General features: G+C 29.7%; 1 protein-coding gene across 1 annotated transcript in view; it reads right to left on the bottom strand.

Annotated features, from left to right (window-relative positions):
- Positions 1 to 16,879, bottom strand: part of nord — an 86,162-nt gene extending 69,283 nt beyond the window's left edge. Inside the window, exon 1 of the mRNA XM_065512669.1 lies at positions 16,359 to 16,879. Coding sequence (XP_065368741.1) covers positions 16,359 to 16,879 — 521 coding nt within the window. The remainder of the gene's footprint in view (positions 1 to 16,358) is intronic.
- Between the last annotated feature and the right edge of the window lie 4,608 nt (positions 16,880 to 21,487).

Genomic DNA, 21,487 nt, shown 5'->3' with positions numbered 1-21,487 from the left:
TTGGGCCGATTTTGATGAAATTGAAGAAAACTATAACATAAACTCTAGGGTTTATAATAACATCACAAGAATGGAATTTAACCCTTAATGGCACTTGGGTCTTAGAAGTTGGGGGTCATTTTAACCCCAAGTGCTATATAGGGTTAATTTTAATTTGTCTGCTCTTTTTGTAAATACTAGGCTTTGTGTTATATTTTTGTAAAGTTTCATCAATTTAAGGTTTAACGTTTTAGTAAAACTTTCAGAGTATATATAGAATTATCTGGACTATAATATTCTGAATAGGTTGTACTTAAAATTCATAACAGTAAGGAAACAGAGCTCATTCTCCAAAAAATGGACAAATAATGGGTTTTTCTCGAAAATTTCAAAATATAAATCGCAGGTACGGAAAAAGTATAAGAAATATTTTCATAATTTTTTCACATTTTTATTCCCTATTATATTCACAATAACTCCAAATGAGATGATCAAAAAATTCTGAAATTTGTTTAACAAAATTTTTAAAAATTTTAAAATTAAGTTAAGAAACTGCCGTTAAAAACAATTTATTTTTTTGGTCATACCTAGGAATAGGTTAACTGGAGAGTGAGAATGGCCAAAATCCATCTTTCGTTTATTAAGGGTTATTATTGCGTTTTAATCGGATCAGTAGTTTCGGAGTTATAATAACAAAATGAAGACAAAAAATATTTTTTATGTGAAAATAGCTAATATTTTTGTTTTAAAAAATTCGGCAGAAATTGTTCAGGTTTATTACTTTATCGCAAAGCCACATGTAATAGGAACTAAATGAGATATCTATCATAGAAATCGATGAATTCTTTTCGAATTTATTCACAATTAAGCATTTTACCCACCAGAAATATATTGGAGAATTGTGGGAGGTTTACAAAGAATCGGTTATTGGACTATCTATTTCAACGACTATTTGAGGTGAATTAGCACTCGTATATGTTGAAATAATTACTCATGTCGCTGATCAAGTAACCAGTTAGGTAGCTGGTAAGGTAACGGACTCTATGTAAACGGTATGTGAATCCAATGCGTTGACTACTTCGGACCAGCTATCAGACAGTCTCATTGTAATTAAAAGGGTTAGAACATTCACATGTTTAAATAACTAGTCACGTAGCTAGTTGTCACCATAAATGATAAGTAAATCTAATAGTTCGGAATAGTTTTCTAGAACTTCTGGGTATTTACAGGACTTTACCTAACTAACTTTAGAATGGTTCTCTGTATTAGCTTTTTTTTTAGCATCAAATGTAAATTGAAGTATTCACAGTAAATATTCGTAAGGTTTGTTGTTCAAATCTCAAACAAGTTTGAAGCTTTCGATTCGGCAGCCTCTGTGTTGCACGAATAAACTCAAGTAATAATAAATAAATAATTTTTTCTTGGAAATCCTAAAACTTATTTAAGTGGTAGTAGCTTTTTCTTTTTACCACGAGTGTGTGTTTTAAATGTTTTTCCATCTTTCTTTTTTTATAATACTTATGATGACTTTACGTGATCACATTTGCAGCATGTGTCTACATATTAGTTGAAAAAACACACTATTGTTTCTTTTAAATTTATTTTCCCTTTTTTTTGAAATGTAAGTGTGTGCTGCCATTTGGAGTGAAATTTATTCTTTAAAAATGCCGCATTGCCATTTTGTTTTTGTATGTTTTTTTATTTTTTTAGTTTTTGGTGTGGAAACATTTTTAACTTTCATATTATTAAACTGAAAGAAAAAGTTGTTGGCGTCTAGAATTTATGTTTTACTTTGATAAATTGTACTCCAATACGGATAGAATGTATCTGGTAGTTATACTTGCATACATATAGACTCGTATTCGTAATATCCTTTACATAATTTTGACTTTTTCAATGATTGTTATTGTGGTTGAAAGTTAAGTAAAAGTTTTGTGTAGGTTTTCTTTTTGTTTTTTGTTTTCCTAAAAGAAAATAAAACTTTTTTATTGCAAAACTATGAAACATGTATCTGCATACACATATGCACAGAACTACAACACTCAGATACTCACTTAAAACATTTGTCCTTACAACTTTAGTAAATTTTTTTGGCTGTTATATTTATACCCTACAGCATCGTAATCTATAGCAAAAGATAATGACATCTCACTAAGTACACCAATATACAATTATTAATGTGGTCCGGAAGATTTAGTATGCTTGAAAGGCAGTATTCGATGGCAATTTTCTGGCCATTAGATGAACCAGAATTCAGTACAGAAATATTTATTAGACTCGTTATCAAGATTTCCATTTACCTTATTACACTCTCGAAGAGTATGCAATTTGAGGTCCTATCGAATTGCCAGTTCAGATTTTGATTAACTCACCCACATTGGGAAGCCTGCAGAAACACCAAGAGTATTAGGCAGGATTCCAATTCACAACCCACAGGTTTTTACGCGACATTGCGTAATACGTTTCAGCACGACTTGATGCATCTATCAGCAGATCTATCAGATGTTCGTTTGATGGATTCATTCGTTAGCAAATGAACTTACAGAGCTCATGATTGACGAACTGAAACATGATTTTTTCGGGTTTAACAGAGGAACCAATAAAATCACTTTGTTCTCGTGTGTTACCACCTCAAAAACAAGTTTCTTTAGGACCAATTGAAAACAAGAATTTACAATGCGTGTTATAAAACCCTTCCTTCAGATTTGTTCATGATTGCTATCGAATTTATGACTACAGTTCCTTTTAGACATAGGTTGAGGACAATGCAGAAGGATTAACATCCCTTACTAATGGTATAAAAGTACAAAAATTTGTCGATATTGTGACATCGATTTTTAGATTGCTTTTGCTCTACGACATATCAAAAAATCATTTTCGAGGTATTTTTAATGGGTAATAAACAAAATCGGTTAATTTTTTTTTAATTATTACTTTTTCAAGGTACGCTAAAAACGATAGCAGTGTTTCCAAAAAAAAAGTTTTTCTTGAGTTTTTTTTCGAACAAATTTTTTTTACGCATTAAAAAAAAATGATATCCCACTAAGCGACCAAAAATATCTTAAGCGACCAAAATATTTAAGCTTTCTTTCGAGCAAAAAAAAATTTTTAAAAAAGAACCCATTTTGAAAAAAGTTAGATTTTGCCTTTTGTTTGAGCTAACAAAAAAAAAATAAAAAGGGTAAATTTTTTAAAAAAAAAAAGGCAACAAAGTTTTTGATTTTGCAAAAAAAGTCAAAAATTGTATGTTTTGAGTTACAAAATATTTATTTTGATAGATATCCCACTCGCATCCCACTAAGCGACCAAATAGGTGTTCAAGGAAAATATGTAAGCATTATTTTAAGAAAAAAAGGGGCCATTTTAAAAAAAAGTCAAAAAAGTTTTTAATTTCAGAAAGATTGAAGAAAGAGCTATCTAAACTATTTGGGACACATTTTGCTAAGAACAATAGGTAATAAGTAGGGGCGGATTTTCATGCATTTATTATTGAAAAATATGCGCCTAAAATATGCTTAAAAAAATTCAAAATAAGACCTAAAAATTTAAAAAATATGCACTTATATTTTTGTGCAGAAACATAAAATAATTAAGTATGGAATTCCAAATGTCCAAAAAAATACACAACACTGTTGCCAGCAGTTAGAACTCTTTAAATTATACCAGGAATTAAACAATTAAAGTTCTAAAACTATTTTTAAAATAATTTTTCTTCTGAAAAAACGATGGACGATATATTAATTGTAATATCTAGGTATGAATACTTGTTCAAAGCCATAATCTTTAGAGCTTCTCTATTTTGATCGTGCTGTAAAGTAGCATCCAACCTTAATTTTTATCTCGTAATAACCAAGCAATTAAGCAATTAGTAAATGTATCCCTTATAGAGGGAAATAATATCTGATCACTTGGCTGACTCCAATTTATATATTTTGGGTCATTTGACGTGCTATTTGTAATGCAGAGAGAAGTCAATTGGTTACTTTATACATCCCATGGAATCTAGCATAAAGACAATTATCATTTAAGTGTCTCTATGTAAACTATAGTGTCTCTAAGTTTTCCAAAATCACCAGTTTACGACAGTCTCGTAGAAATGACTGTCAGGAGCGGTAACTGTGTATGTGAATCTTTCGATAACGAAATCTCTTATAAATCGAATTTGCAATTAAAACAAATATGAATGTTTTTCGATACATTTAATGAATTTTTGATACTTAAAAAAACTAAACTTTTTTGAAGAAAAATGTTTTGAAATAATAATTTTCAATTACTGTTAAAGCAATGAAGAACTTAATGCCAGTTTCTCGATGTCGAAAGAAGTTAGTAAATGTAATCTACTGCCCATTAATGACAAAAAATTATATTTTTATTAAAAATTGGCATAATATGCATATAAATATGCATTTTGAAGTAAAATATAACAAAATATGCATTATCAATAAAATATGCAAAAATATGCACTAACAAATCGATGCCATTTTGCAGCAAAATATGCGATTCGGATATATAATTGGTCTACATTGTATTTGGACGTTCGAGAAAAAACATGCATTTGCATATAAATCCGCCCCCTAGTAATAAGTTACATGGATAAGAAAAAACACATGTTTGAACAAAATGTCAAAATTTGAGAGTTCTCGACCGATCTTGTTGAAAAATTGTGTCTGAGTTACTATCCAATAGAACTAACCTTGGTGCAAATTTCATCCCGATCGGAAGACATCGATTTCAAAAGTTGGTTCACTTGACATGAAATGCCCCATATATACAGTGGTGGCCACCAATTTAAGACAAATACTTGAATTTTTTTCATCAACTGAATTTTAAGTGCGATAGAGCCAAAATAAAAGGACCTCTAAGGGTATGAAATTTATTACGAATGTTTCTAGTTTCTGAAAAATGTTTGGAAAAATCGGTAAAACATATATGGACAAAGATATGTGGAAATACGTTGACCCACCTCAGCGAACATCCGCTGTTAATAACATGATATGACCGAAACTAATGGAACTAAAAATACGAAATTTGGTCCCAATATTTTATAATAATAAAAATATAATGATATAAATGTGAGAAAATATGTTTTTTTAAAAAAAAATTTGTTTGGTCAACTTGTAGAAAAATTGTATGTGTTCGTGGTGAATATGTATGAATTGACACAGTCGAATAAAACACACTTGTGTGTTAAAACAGTCCTCATGCATACATATTTGTGGAAATATTTGAAAAAATAATTGACAATCACGTGGAATTTAGCAAACAATTTTTGTCTTAAATTCTTGGCCACCACTGTACATAATTGCCCATAACTTTGAAGCTACTCAAAGTCCAACATAATTTTTGTTTCCATTTTAAAGGCAAAGATATTGTCCTTGAAATTTTTATATGAATTTATATGAAAAGAAACGTACTTTTAATAACGTTTTTATTTATAACTCCTGAACTAAACGAGTCTCCACCGATTTTTTTTGCACGAATATAGTAGAGAGTTTATGTGTCCTCTTACCATTTTCTTTTTGAATTTTTAACACCGCGATCTTTGATATTTTTTACAATAAATATATACTCTGAAAATTGACCTTTAACCTTTTGGAATTAAACAATTTTATTCACACCACTTTAAGGACAATATTGCCTTTAAAATGGAATCAAGAATTATGTTTGATTTTGAGTAGCTTCAAAGTTATGGACAATTATGTATATATTAGAGTGACAATCAGTTGTATGGAAAAAAATACATATTTCTAGAAAACAATGCAGAAAGTTTATGAGTTTCACCTATTTATTCCATATAAATAGTAAAATGTTGCATATATCTGAACTTTGACCTCGATGCGCGTCCAGAAATCGTTGCCCAATTTGGCTCAAATTTTCAGCACTTAACATTTAGGCCTAGTATCACAATATTCCACCCGGCACTCTTTGAAATCTAAAAAAAAAATCTAGTATATATGTACAGTTTGTCAATAAATTGTTTTCAAAACTGAAAATATTCAACATATTTATAATTAAATTGATAATAAAAAGAATATTTTTTTTATTTTTTTGCAGATTTTTTCTTACAATTTATCTTCTTTATTTATTTTAAAGTAGTAAGACAAAGGAAACCTAAAATTCTAATTATAGTGAGGAAGAATGTAGGAAAAAAGAAAATAAGACAGTATTCAAGAGTGTCAAATAATTGTTTTCAAAATAAAGTACTATGGAATAATACATAGATTTTTGGTAATTATTCGAACTTTTTATATATATAATTTGAAAGTAAATTTTTAATTAGGCTTAAGTTCATAATATAAATATGAATTAGGCTTCCCATATTCTAATTCCTAATAATAGTAAGTTAAATAGATGATATTTACAAATAGACCTTGACAATGAAGATTGTTGATGACGGCCTTGGCAGGGTAGAAAATGCATTCCAATTTGCCAATTGTCTAAAATTTTAGTATTCAGTGATATTCTTTGAATTATTACAAATAAATTATAATATAAATGAACTTAAGCCTAATTAAAAATTTACTTTCAAATTATATGGAATAATACATATATTTTTGGCGATTTGGTAACATAATCTTCTAATATTTTGTGCGTACACCTTTAGCATCAATCGAAGATGCCAATCTGCCCGGCATCAGTTTTAGAATATCGTATACAAGGGAAATTTTTAACCATTCTTCATTAATAAATATAATTAACTCTTTTTTATTCCAAGGGCTTTTTTGCCACCATTTTATTCAGAAAATGTCATGTTTGGGAATCAAATCTGTACTCTGGGGGAGGTGTATCAATAACTTTTTTACAGTTATAAAGGAACCACGGTCGTCATAAATGTGATTTATGTTTTGGATCGTTGTCATGGTATAGTTTGTATTTAAATTTTTCTTCATTTTCACAGTAAAGAAACTGAATTTTTGAGCACTAATATGGTCATTACATCTTCCAAAATTCTAATTTATCCCACTTTTTTACTTGAAATACAACTCCACACCATTACAGATAATTTTCCAAATTTGATCGTGGGTATTATATTTTTATTTTCAAGGGCAGTCAGTGCTTTTCTCCAAACCCTGTTTGTTCCACCAGGTCTGTAGAGCATTATTTTTGTTTCATCACAATAAATATCGTCATCCTAACACTCTATTGACAGAAAAATTTTATCAATAGCAAAGTGTAGTTTTTAATCTACATTTTGCCCGAAAGTAACGGCATCTTTATAGTTACTATTTGTTTTTATTTAGACATTTTAGAACTGTTTGATGCAAAACTGATAGTCCACATTCATTTTTAAGATCCTTTGCATGCCTGTTTGTGGATTTATTTCAATAGTTATTATTATTTTCTTTCAGTTCGTTTAGTAAGAGCCTTTTTTCTGCAAGTTGATTTATTTAATTCCAATTATTCTTCCTTCCCAGCACGGTTTATAATGTTATACACAGTTCTTAGTTGCAAATAAAACATTTTCTAAAGTTTTTTAGGAGATTTTTCTTATAATATTGAATAATTTCAATTGAATTGAATAATTTTCAAAAAGGTTCGCTTCCTGGCATCTTTATATTTTGTTTTTTTTACAAAACTTCGTTATATTGATTGCTGTAGTTCAAAGTTAATGTATGGCGTCATTAGTATTGTCCAAATAAGGACAAAAATTCTAATTAAAATTGTCACTGTAAAATTTGAAAACAATTGTTTGACACCATATTATTGATGTTTTTTCCTATTTATGCTTTTTCTTACAGCTTCGTTTTGATAATAATTTATTTTTTTCGCATATTTATACTTAAGATAAATAAATTAATAATCGTACTAAGATGAATAATAAAAAACCCTAATATTTGTTAGTGTTTGTCTTCATTCAAATTAAATGCTTTACAATATTTTTGTTTTGAAAACAATTAGTTGACAAACTGTATATAATTTTAGACAATTTTAAAAAATTTTTCAATTTTCAAGTCGCTATATTTTTGAAATGAAAAGGTTCTCCGATGAAATAGTCATATATTTGAGGAACCCTTTGGAACCGTAATATGTGTGGTAAAATTCATTAAAATCGATAATATCAAATCCGAAAATAGCAGTTTTCTGTCCGTTTTGACATGGATTCTCCCTGTAGCAAAAAACAAGCTTAGACACATTTTTTATTAAATAAATCTTACATATTAATGTTTATCATATTTTCTTTCAGTATAGTAAACGCAAGTTATTGATTTCGGAAGCTAGAGATGAATGGATCTGAATTTGCCAATAATATATTAAATAAATCTTAATTTGTAAATCTTCATGCAATTTTTCTGGTATTGTGCTCTCTATAAAATCTATAATCATTATTATTTTTTTCCTGGTTTTCTTCTAAAAGATTTCCAAGTGGTACTAAATGATACTTAATGACATCTTCTCCATTATAAAGGATTTTGTGAACTGTTGTTCATATATTTCACCATTGGTATTTGGTTGTACATATTCACGCAATTTTAAAAAATTTCAATATTGGCTAAAATATCATACTTATAAGGCAAAATAAACTGAATAAATGATGAGGCATCACCAATATGGCAGCTATCAACAGTAAAAGTTGGGAATTTCCTTTTAAAAGCACATTTGAAGATACCGCTTGCAGAATAAAGTTATTATTTTTTTAAACGACTTTCCTGCACTGTTAAATAAAAGCTTTTAAAAATACACTGACTATAATGAAATGCATCCATCGAGTAATTAAAATGGAATACTTAGGATGAATATAAGTTGAGAACGTCGAATTATAGATCGTGATTAAAGTTTCATATTTAAAGTGATGAATTTAATTCTATTTTTAAGCTGCGTTAAAATTACAACAAAGAATAAATACTTATAACTGAATGAATGAATGTATTTAAAAAAACACAAGTCTGTCTCGTTGCAGTGTAAACAACATAAATTTGCAACATTTCTATGGTCAGCAAATGTTTAAACAATAATTAAAAAGTTGTTATTTGATCTGCAGTTAATTAAAACAAACAAACAAACAAACAAATAACCAAACATGATGTTTGTAATAAAAATATATCACGTACTTTAAACTTTATTTCACTGGCACAAGTTTTGCAAATACGAACGAGAAAAATAAAATATTTATTTTGCATTTAAATTTATTTGCAAAATTGTTTAAATAAATATTTATAAATTTCAAATAAGATTTAATTAAATTAAATTTAAACAAGAAACTAAAGAAATTGCAGCTATTTTTATTACAAAATATAAATAAAAAAGAAACGCATTTTTAAATAAAAAAAAATACGCAAAAAAAAAGCAATTTATTGGTGAGCAGCAGCTCGTCGGTTGCATTTCGCCGGCTGCATTAAATGTGAAATCAATGCAGTCAATGGACGTTGCATGAATAAACAAAAAATGATGCAAAAAAACTTTTATTTAGTTGTTTTCAATGAAATTGTTTTTCTTTTTAAGAGATTCTAAATTTTGTTGTGTTTTTTTTTTGTTTCTTTTAGCAGACATGCTAAAAACAAAACACACAAACAAATCAGCAAAAAATCCCAAATAATCATTGAGATTTTTTTCTTTGTGTCTTCTTACTTTTTACAACAAAATTACTTGCGTCAAAAAAAAACTGCGAAATAGAAAAATAAAAAAAAAAAAACGCAAAAAATTTAAAATAAATTGAGATCACAAAAAACGCAAATTTATTTTTATTAGGGTTAATGTGAGTGTGTGAGAGAGTGCGTCTGCCAGTGTAAGTGTAAATGTATGTAAGTTCTATATAAATGTAAAATGTTTGAGCCAAATTTACGCCAAAGTTTGACGCCTAAATGTCTACGCTGGCTAAATTTAGTTAAAATACTGAAATAAGTTGTAAAAGAAACACAACAACGACACGGAGAAATTTACACAGTTTATTATTTCGATTATTTGCAGCACTTTTTGCACGAACATGGAGTTTGAGTGCAATTTCCTTTTTCAAATTGTCTAATTAGCATAATGTGTTTGTTTGTTTGCTTGATTGTTTGATGGTTTTTGTCTATTTTGTTGTACACACATTCATATGTACAGATTTGTTCAAATCAGCAAAAAAGATAAATTGCATTTCATGCTTAAATTCTAATTGACAATTAGACAATTTAAAGATGGACTAAATTTAGCCTTATGGATCTGTCTGTAGCAAGTAGTTGGCTGTTGTAGTGGAGTGTGTATCACTTGAATAGGGAAAGATATCTTAATTTTTCAAGAAACAGAAGATTTAAGCTATTAAAGTAATTCAGCAAGCAACAAATGTATAAGTCAGGATATCTAAATACGTGCTCAGTTTGAAAAAGTCTAAAACTGGATCTATCCCTATGTCAATCTATATATATAAAAATGAAATGGTCCATGTATGTAATGGCATCACCTGAGAACGGCTGGAGCGATTTGGCTGATTTTCAGGAGATGGTTTGTAAACAAAAAAAATTCAAAAATTCCAGGTAAAACTCGGAATTTTTTTTTGTTGAGTCCAGTCAACTGTAATGAAAAAGCTCCCTAAAGTATGTAGTACAAATTTAGATATTTTATTTGCAAATAAATAAGAACAGGCAGGCCCCACATACGCCTGCCTGTTCTTATTTATTTATTGGAGAAACTTGAAGAACTAACATTAGTAAATGCTATAGGGCGAAGCCGGGGCGGTCCACTAGTACTTGATAAATTTGTGTCATGATAAACGTCAAAAAGTTTGTCAAGATAAAAAATTATCTTGTATAGCCTCCATTTATTAATGTTATTGCTTCGTCATGACAAAACGGTTAGAGCTTTGGCTCAGACAACTTTGTCTTGACAACAAATGTCATATATTGTTATGATAAATAGTTGTCAAGTATAGACAAGGGGTAAGGGTGCTTACCTATGGTTCTGATCCTGCCCTCTAATAATAATAATTCATAAATTGTTTGAAGACTCTCAAAAATAACCAAAAAAAAATATGGAAATGTTTTCACGGTATTGAAATAAGAAAATATAAGTGTTTTATCATGTTGTTTATTATAAAATAATTGCACTCATTAATGAACTAGTATTAAAAATAATACCTAACTAATTAGACCAATGTAAATTTTGTGAAGAAAGTATGTCCAAAGCAAATTTTGAGACTGGATGATGAGTCCAATTTTATAGCAAAAACTAATGAATGGATGGAAAGTTATTAAATGTGAAACACCCAACACTTCCAAGAACTAAGTTTTCTGGATAGGATTTATTGTGTTTGAAGATTAGTGATTTTGGGACAGTGACGGATTAGCAGTAAATGCAAAACTTTAACTAATAATAAGAGAAAAACCATCGATAGAAAGGGAATTCAAAAAGGGCTGAAGACATCATCGGATCATACTTCTATGAAAACGAGACTGTTCAAGCATTAACTGTTACTGGTAACGGAGTCCTTTCTACCTAAACTGGATGATATAAAGGTGCATGAGCCTGTAAAAAAAGACAATTCTGAGAATTTTCTGGTCGTGTACACTTCAGTTTCAGTGATCAGAATTGGTTCCCTAGATCGCGTGATTTACTATAACTGGATTGATTTATTATCCCATACAATCACTAGTGAATTGAAAAAGGTTGCATCAACGTCATAGAAAAAAAAATTTAACTTATTTTGATACCAAATATTTCAAATCAATCAATTTGGCTAACATTTAGGATGGAACATGGCAGGAATATATCGTTAGCTTAATAAGGAAAGGCCCTAACTGGTGTTTTTTTGTAAGCCCAGATTTTTGTTTATTTCGATAAATGGTCCACTCATACATATATCATATTTAGCCAAAAAATCTCGACTTAAAAAACACGAGTTAGGTCCTTTCTATATTACAGTACTAAATTCATACATAATAATTTGATACATTTTCATGAAAAATCTCAAATTTTCAGAAATTTAACTATTTATACCTGACATTGCACTATAGTTCAAAGTATCACTTTTGTCCGTGCAAAATTAATAACTATTAAAATTTTCTACTGTTCGATACCAAAATTGGACCATAGGTAGAAATATTTATATTTTCAACAAATTTAAGAAAAAAATCAGGAGTAAAATAAAGTAAATTCTTTGCTTTTGATTAGAAAAAATTTATTTCAAATTAGTTATCAGTCAAATTAGTTGAATCAGTAATTCATTTCGTATACACATTTGATTCAAAATATTAATTGAAATAAATCTGTAATTTCTAAATCCTTAGTCAGATTTGAATGAAATTTGACATGCGCAAAGAAGATGTGTTGTCGAGTTTAAATGTTGACCGCATGGGCTCATCAGGGGTGCGGTCAGCGGTCCCTATAGTGGGACACCTCGGGTATGTTCAATTTTTAAAACGATCCTATTTCTTCGTCTGTGTTTTCTATCATCTGCTTCGAATGTATTAATACCTTGTGTACTGTGGATATCATTGGTGACCAAAGATACAAATCTGAAAGCTTATATCACCATTAAGCCATATAGTGTTTTCATTTCGAAAATTATCTTCCTTTCTTCCGCATTTTTGACATTTTACTTTAAAGTAATTGTAGCAGAGATCGAAAATAACTCGTCCATATACCAAAAAACCCAAATTGTGAGATATATTTTTGTGATAAAAATAAATCACTGAAAGTAACAGTTATAAAATGATTTTTATTTAAATGGTTTGGTATGACCTTTATTCGTCTTTGTTGTTTTTTAATGGTTTGGTGTGAGATAAACAATTCATTTGTTCTTGTTCTTAATAACTGCTACTTTTCTTTTATTTACATACAATAACACATTGTTAGTCATTTTTAACAAATTATGGAAATAATATGATAAGTATGAAGTAATGAAGTCTGAGTAACAGAAATTAGAATTTTTTTTTAAATTGTTATGGATCTTTTGATAAATTTTATATATTTAAGCGTTGATTAGCATCAAATGCATTTTTGCGATTTATTTTTCATGTTCGCAAATAAAAGTCACAAGCTGACCTTTACGAAAAAAAATAAATTATAAATCACTCATCCAGATTATTTGTGTTTGTTTCTTTTCTATTTCTCTCAACCCCAAACCTAAAATGTTCTCGAATAAATAACTCTCTCAGTGATATATCACAAAAAATTATTTTTAAATGGCTGCGAATGAGAATTTACCATTGAAATGAAAGTGAACCCGTTATTTTCGGTCTCTGAATTGTAGACAAAAATGCGGACTTTTTCATCCAATAATTTCTTACAACCCTTCGGAATAACAGGAACACTAATTTTCTTCACAATATATTTAATAATAGCATCATTCTTCATGTTTTTTGGGCGTTCTTTTAGCGAAATTTCAAAAAGTTAATTTTTTTTATAGCACAGTAACGTGGAAAAAACTAAATTATTCAGAAAGTGCAAATATGCGCAATATGAAATAAAGTGAAATATATATATTTTTTTTTTTATTTCAAGTTTAACAAAGGTTAACATTTTTTTAAAACCTTCTATAAAGTTAAAATTTTGTAACCAAAAGAAATTCCATTGATATTTTTGAAAATAAAGAATTAGTTACGCCTTTTTTATATTAAGCCATTAATTTGTAGAATATAAATTTATTCAAAGTATTGGCCATTGTTGGCTATGACTTTTTCCCATTTTTATAGTAACATATGGATTCAGCGCTAATAAAAACTGCTGATCTATTGAGGTCAAGAACGAATCAAGACAAAACTTCACAAACCACTTCTTTCAAAATAGTTTTTAACAGGTGTACAGTGGGGCAGAATCAAAAATTTTTGGAAATAAATCTAGCATTTCCAAACTGGTCCGATATTTAAATGGGCCGTACAAATACGCTATAGGGGCTCAAAGTAGGGTACCTTGGACAAGTAAAATTTTTAAACACTTGCCATTTTTATCAAAGCTTTTTTATTTTTGGAGAGAGCTGTGCTATGTCTTGCGAATGCTATTTATCTCTTATAATTTCCGAGTTATAGGCATCTCAAAATTTAAATTTTATTTAATTTTTTTAAAAATATAGGTCGTACTTTTGAACATAATGGACTCCAATTTTTTTGTTAGTTAGACAATTTATCAATAATATACAAAAGATTTCAAAGCAATATCAATTTTGGATCCAAAAATAAACGTTTTTCAATTTAAAAATTCAAAAATATTAGTTTTCTGCTGTTTTTTGGGCAAAAAGGTGACTTTTTTTTGAAAAAACATTATTTAAGAACAATGTTCTTAGGCCTTAGATTTACAATAACAGTGCAAAAATTGAAATTAACCCTTAAGAGCACATTGGATCCAAATGACCCTCAACTTTTAAAATCATGAAAAACACAGTCAAATTGAGGTTCATTTTGACTCCTAGTACTCTTAAGGGTTAATTACCATTTTTCACTGTTATTGTAAATCTAACCTCTTTAGGTATATTTTTAGCAACTTTCATTAAAAATATATAATATTTCTCTATCATTCATTTAGAAATTCCAAATATTGTAAAATTTTACCTTTGACCTTCACGATTTAAGGGTTAACGTAGTCCGGTTTTAGTAAAACTTCCTGAGTATATTTAAAATGATCTGGCCTTTAATATTCTGTATAGGTTTTATTTCGCCAAAATATGGCCAACAAATAAATTTTTCCCGAAAATCGCAATATTTAGGTCGCAGGTACGGAAAAACTGTTGGAGGTATGGACATATTTTTTGAATATTTTTATTCCCTATTATATTCTTAATAAACCCCTGTGTGATGATCAAAAAATTCTAAAATTTGTTTAGCAAAATTTTTAAAATTTTGAAAATGGAGTTTTGAAACTACTGTTAAAAAAATTTAATTTGTTTGGTCATACCTGCGAATAGGTTAGCGGTATCCTACGAAGCCAAAAACTCATATACAAATAAATATGGATATATTTTAAGTAAAACTGAGCTTTTAATTTAATATTTATCAAAACATGTTAATTTTGTTCATACATTTCTTGTTGCAGTGGCCTGAGACACGTTAATGTGGAATTTTTAATAACTTTAACATTTTTTAACCAATTTTTGTCTTTTATATTTCATTACAACGCCAATTACGTACACATTTCATTTTATAATAAATTGCAAAAGTAATTATTTAATGGCAAAATTTTTACAAAAACTGAAATAATAGCATTTTTTCCGCTTGAAAATGTTCTTACGAACTTTAACTCTCGTGCGGCACGCCAATTTTTAACCGATCGAGCTCAAATTTTTTTAGATTTTTTTCTATCCTAACCTCATACAAAATTGCCCTTCGTTTTTGGAAAATCGAAAATAAAAAAATAAGGTCCACCTTAAAGAACATATAGCAATTTTATGTTTTTATGTAAGGCATCTTTACAGAAAACAGTTTGGTATAAAAATGTTTGAATATGTTGCGGAATATGACCTATTTTTTTATCAAAATTTCAACTTTGGCCCACATGTTCTAAAATCCCAAAGCTGGGATCAGAAATCGGAAAGCAGCTTTGGAAACCTTGATGTGTTCCCTATTTGTCCCCAAAGTATTTTCCCAGCCCCGAAGGAAATGTGGACCCTATTTGCAAAATTTTAAAAAAATGTAATTTTTGGGATTTTCGCTCAAAAATAGAATTGCGGGATTGCCTTTGACCTTTTAACAAGTTTTTTTACACTTTGTTATTTAGAATGACAAATTTAAAAACTCTTTGAAAATTTGATTGAGTTTTTTTGAATAATTAAAAATTTAATTACATATTTATTGAGTTTCTAAAACTAATGTGCTGTTTTTCTATAGCGAATGAGCGTTTTGAGTGGACGTTTTACATGTATTTTGTTTTTGTTACAATAACAAAACACATGTTAAATTTCCACTCAAAGTACTCGTTCGCTATAGAAAAACAGCACATAAATTTTGTATACAAATTTTAATAGGATTGCAAACATTAGGAACAAGTTGATCCACATTTATTTCGAACTAATTTTTCAGGGTGGTTACAAAAATAAGTTCTGAAAGTGCACTAAATTTGTTAAATATTTCATTTAAAATTGTTGAATTTAAAAGAAAAATAAATATTTTCAAAGGTGATTTTTCTTCCATTTAAAATATGTATTAAATACGTTATGTAGTTTATTTTTATTGCTCATACGCTTAGGTGGTAAATGAATACTGTAATAGAGTTATTTATTTCAGCTACGTGAAATTAAATTCACCAAAAAAATAATACACACAATACCTAAAAATCTCCCATTTCATTTGAGATTTTTTTAAATGAGATTTTAGTTCACTGCTTTTGGCCACACACAAAAGCGACAATGAACTCTGAAAAATGGTTCTAATCAATACAGTTGCCATTTTTTTTGCAGCACCAAATCTAAGTAAAAAGTAAGTATGTGTGTATTTTTTTGTTTGCAAGTTTGAGTATAGAATGATGTTGGTACTTACCTTTTCCTTTGACGATTATCGAATGCAATATTCACTGGCACGTCCAATTCTAAATCTTCAACGTCATCGATTGTTTTTGCCATGTTATTGAATTTATGCGACGAACAATGTGCTGCTGCTGCTGTATCGAAATTATTCGACAAAGCACTGCTGCCGCCACCATTAATGCCAGAACCTAAATTGCCAGCACCTCCAATGCCACCCAGAACACCGGAAATATCAGCAACCGAAGAGATTTCCGCTTGAATGCCATGTTGTTGCACGATACAAATGAAAAGGCAACAATAGCAATAAAGTAAAAAATGCCAACAACAACGTTGATAATTTATAACACGACTATTTGCTGCAGTTGTTACTGCATTTGCTGTTGCTGCTGTGGTTGTTCTATTTGTAGTTGTTGCTGTTGTAACTGCTGTTGTCGATAAACTTAAATCTGTTGTTGTTGTAGCTGTAGATTTTTCAGTTTTAGAATTTTGTTTCAGTTTTGTTGTGTTCACTGTAAATCTGGCTTTTGACAACATTTTCTTTCTGTTGAAAACTTTTTTTGTTTTGTTTTTTTATTTTTTGTTAAGGGGGGTTATTTATTTTTTAACTTTTTGTATTTTATTGCTGCTGGTTAGTAATCTGTGTTCTCTGTGAGTAATCAATTCAAATAAAATTTCTTTTCATTACTATTTGTTTAATGGGTGTTTGTGTGTGTGTTCGAAGCAGACAATTAAAAAGCTAAATTTTCAAAGGGTCTTAAACAATACAATGTATTACAAAGTATGACTTCTCTTGAATTCTTTAATCTTAAACTTTCAATTAATATCTTTTTTTTTTTGACCGAAAAATGTCAATTCAATTGTCTTTTTTTCGTAAATATTTAATTTTAAACTGGTTTCAATTATCCATCAGGTCGACCTTTCACTTTGCCCAATCATTGTCGTCATCAGCCTCAGTCTCAGCATCTGTTTTTCTCTTATTGGCTTTTGAATCCTGTCATTCTGTCTAATATTTTGAACTTGTCACTTAAATTTTGACAACTTCTTTGAAATACACATTCATACACACATACAACCTTTCGCACACACACATACACTCACACAGTGATATATAACAAATGCAACAATTCAATTGAAATTAATTCGCTTCAGTTAGAGAGAACCCTTCAATCAAGTTTAATTTCTATAGCAAGCATCAAATTTACGGGGAATATATTTGGTTTATCAATTATTTAGTAACATGTTGAAATGTTTTGCAAATTAATTGATGATAATACTTAAAACATTAGTTATCGTAACATTGGTACAACTATCGATAATTCCAGAAATGTGTCAATAACTGAATACCAAATTTGTATATCTATCGATAAGTCTGTCAAAATAACAATCGACAACGACCACTCCCTAGAAAATATTTGTAGATGTCAATAATTTTAGAGAAATAATTTGTATTACTAAATAGCATAGAGTAACATAGAGACGAGACGTAATTGTCAAAAACCTAAGGCTGTTGTCAAAAACTTAAATCTTGCAACAAAATACATGCTAGTCAATGTATTTTGTTTTTGTATCAGACATATGATTTGTTATATTTTTGTTTGACAAATCGGAGTGTCTCGTCTCTATGTATAATTCTCTATGCTAAATAGCTTAACCCGGTGTGCTTCGCTACCCCTATCGTAGTAAAATAAACAAATATGAAAGAATTTTATTGTGTGAATGACTTAAAAATGCGGGATTTACAATAGATGTCATATCCTTTGAACGCAGTTTTAGTTTTAAATAACTTATATGTCATTTTGAAGGGTACATTTCTCTCATTTATTCTATCTTAGTTATTCTACATTATAGTGTAAGTGATTTTGACACGGAAGACAAAAATTGCCCAGGTAAACCAAATAAGTTTGAAGACCAAAAATTGGAGGCATTACTCTATGAATATTGTTTTCAAATTCAACAAGAGCTTGAAAAATGATTGGGAGCTACTCAAGCAGAAATTTCAGAACATTTGCGAGCAAGAGGATTCATCTAAAAGCAGTGAAATTGAGATACTTTGAAATACGATTTTTTATGTACGCTATAAAAGAAAATCATTTTGGCACCGAATCATTACTTGCGATGAAAATTGGAACCATTACAATAATTCGAAGCATAAGGGATCATATGTGAAGCTCGACCAATCAACCGAACATGGCGCTAAGATAATTCTCTGTATTTGGCGGGAGAAAAGGGGTCCTTTCTATTACGAGCTGCTGAAATCTGACCAGACCATCATGATACAGTACATGATACATATGATGCATCACAGCGAAACTGTACCAAACGCAACTGATTCGTTTGAAGCGAACATTTGACGATAAACGCCCAGAATATGCGGCCAGTCATGAAACCGTAATATTCCATCATGACATCGCTCGGCCACATGTTGCAGAACGCTCTCTCTGGGATACGCTTCACTTTCTAACTTGGCCTCAAAAGATGAGCAGTTCTTTTGATACTCGTTAATAAATAAAAAAAGTGGTTCAGACAAAGCTTAAGGTTTCTCGAAATTACAATTTTCTTACTAATGGAGTTCCACTGTGGTAAGGACTTCTAAAATTATTCTAAATATTCGAAAAAAACTAATCCAATCCAGCAAATTTTCAGCCAAGTATGATAACCAAATAAATCCTTCAAAGTTTTACATATTTCTCTGATACAGTTCACCAGATATTTGATAATATTTATTTATGTTGTATGTGAGGTTCCATGTCCTCTAATAATTTTCAATGAAATTACGTAAAATTATAAAAAAATGTTTCAGACAAAGTTTGAAGAATCTCGCAATTTTAGTTATCCAGATATTCAAAATTCAGTATATACTTTGTGTGGGAGGTGCCACACCGACTGTTTGTATTCATTCAGGCGCTTAAAGTTGCCCGAAAAGAACATCGATTTTGATAAAACAATTTTATCTTTTGCTAGCGTGGTTGAACGCTAAATCAGTTCATGGTGATTTACCAAAACAAACTAAATAAATGACAGCTAATTCGACAGATAAAGCTTGAAAAATACAGCCGCTATGAACTGTTCAAATTTCCCTCCTTTAGTATAAAAAATAAAGACCTTAATGTACTTTATCGTTCTTCTAATAGTGGACGAATTTTGTATAATAATAAATCTAGAAATGTTAGATGAGTTCTGAGAGACTGGCGCGACTTTATTCTCCCTATGGTACGTTTTGAATTTTCTGTAAAAATTAATCTAGAAAATTAATATTCTGAATGAAGGGAGAACACACAAAGGGGGTAAAACTATTTTTAATAATCCTTATAGGTTTTTTGATGACACTATCAGGTAAAAGAGTCCCTTTAGGATTCCAATAAGAACTGAATGATTTAAGGTCAATATAATTCTTACGCACAAATTAAGTCAGTCTTGATAAGAAATATTAAGTGGGGCCTCTAAGACTGTCTGTTTCCAAATAAAGGCTAAGAAGAGTTATCCACCTTGGTGGAATTCAAAACTCTTCAGATTACATATGGAAGCACCAAGAGCCATTAATATCGTCTATGGAAAAGTGTGACACCTTTAAATTCGAGAATAGTAATTCATGTAGGAATTTCTGTGAATACATTGCGAATCCATCCATCAGTCCTTTTCTCTATAGAATATTCAAACTCTGCCTCACTCTCAACACGTCTTCCAGATAAAGCAAGACTGAGGTATTGGCAATTATTGAGATCTGTAAAATTTTAAACGATAGTACAGGACTACTGCCGACATCTACTTAAGTCAGACAGTGTTTACTACAGTAATGAGCAGGCAGATAAGCTGTCCAGTAAATGATTCACTCTAAGTGTCTCAGATGCAGTATCTCGCAATATCACTTGGGACCGTTAAAAGATAAATCTTCAGACATTACTTTCAATAGACTGATTATGGGTGGCGCAAAGTGGAAAAATGCAAGACCGTCAACATATTTCGAGCCTAATTCCAATGTTACTGGGTGATCGATAAGCACCTAAGCAGACTGGAACTACCATTCAACAGTTACTGCACAGCTGCATAGACCAGGTAAAGTAAGAAACAGTTTTTCATCTCCTGTGTGATTGATCGGCTCTTAATTTATTAAAGATTTCTGAACATACTCTTTTCACAAGTATCAGGATTTGAACTATTTTTCACCGATTTCATTAAGTGGTGTGGTCTTATCCAAACGAAATTATGTTGATTATATTTGATTATTTGTGTGATCCTGAATAAGAGAGAATCTACAAGAGAATCTACTCAATTATACTTTTCCTTTATTCCCATGATACTTTTTGAATTTTTTACCTTAATGAATCTAGAAACATTAAATTTGACGGATTATAATGCAGGAATGTTGACTTATTGGAAGTTTTGGTACTTATTGAATTTTTTGAAAGTGTTTCTTGTTATCAATATCGATAAATATTAGAATATTGAAAAACTTCTACAGCATGTAATCAAGTAATATCAGATATGTGTTTGAAGTGTCCCTAAAATTCGTCTCTGTCTATCTTACATTTCTGTTGTATTTATTTTCTTCTTTTTTAACTCCACAAAGTCTTTTATTGATGAAACAATCAAATTCAGTTTCATTTGAGTTTCTTTGTTTGTTTAATTGTTGGGGGTGAGGACATTCACATTTAGTAAAATGTTTGAGATTTCCAAGAATTGTTAGAGCAACTAATTGCTAAATGTTTAAAAAAGTAGATTTTGTATTACTTTAATGAAAATTAGTAAACCGGTTAACTCAGAAATTCTAAAATTTAAACTTGACATACAAATTAGAGCCATGTTTTAAGAACTTAAAAATTAACTCATTTCCTACGCCCATAAAATCGATTTTTGGTTTCCAAATGTTGGGATAAATTAGCATCTTTCCCTGATTAGTAGCTTTTAGTTATGCACTATTTAGAGGGTGACCGGAAGAATTGGTAATTAAAGTTTTTGCTAAAAGATTATAGTCGGTAGATATTGATTCTCATCACTGACCAAAAACTAAACTCTTTCTAAATAGGCATTCATTAAATTATTTTTCGTCCCCCAATTTAACCCTTTGTTTTATTGAAAAACTAGCTCCTATTTATCTTGTTTTCTTATCTCCCTTCTCTGGTTACTGTTCCAATGAAGATGAAG

The sequence above is a fragment of the Calliphora vicina genome, chromosome 5, assembly GCF_958450345.1.
Source record: "Calliphora vicina chromosome 5, idCalVici1.1, whole genome shotgun sequence".
NCBI lineage: Eukaryota > Metazoa > Arthropoda > Insecta > Diptera > Calliphoridae > Calliphora > Calliphora vicina.
Note: the sequence above shows the minus strand (reverse complement) of the source record. Positions and strands in the feature narration are given on the sequence as shown.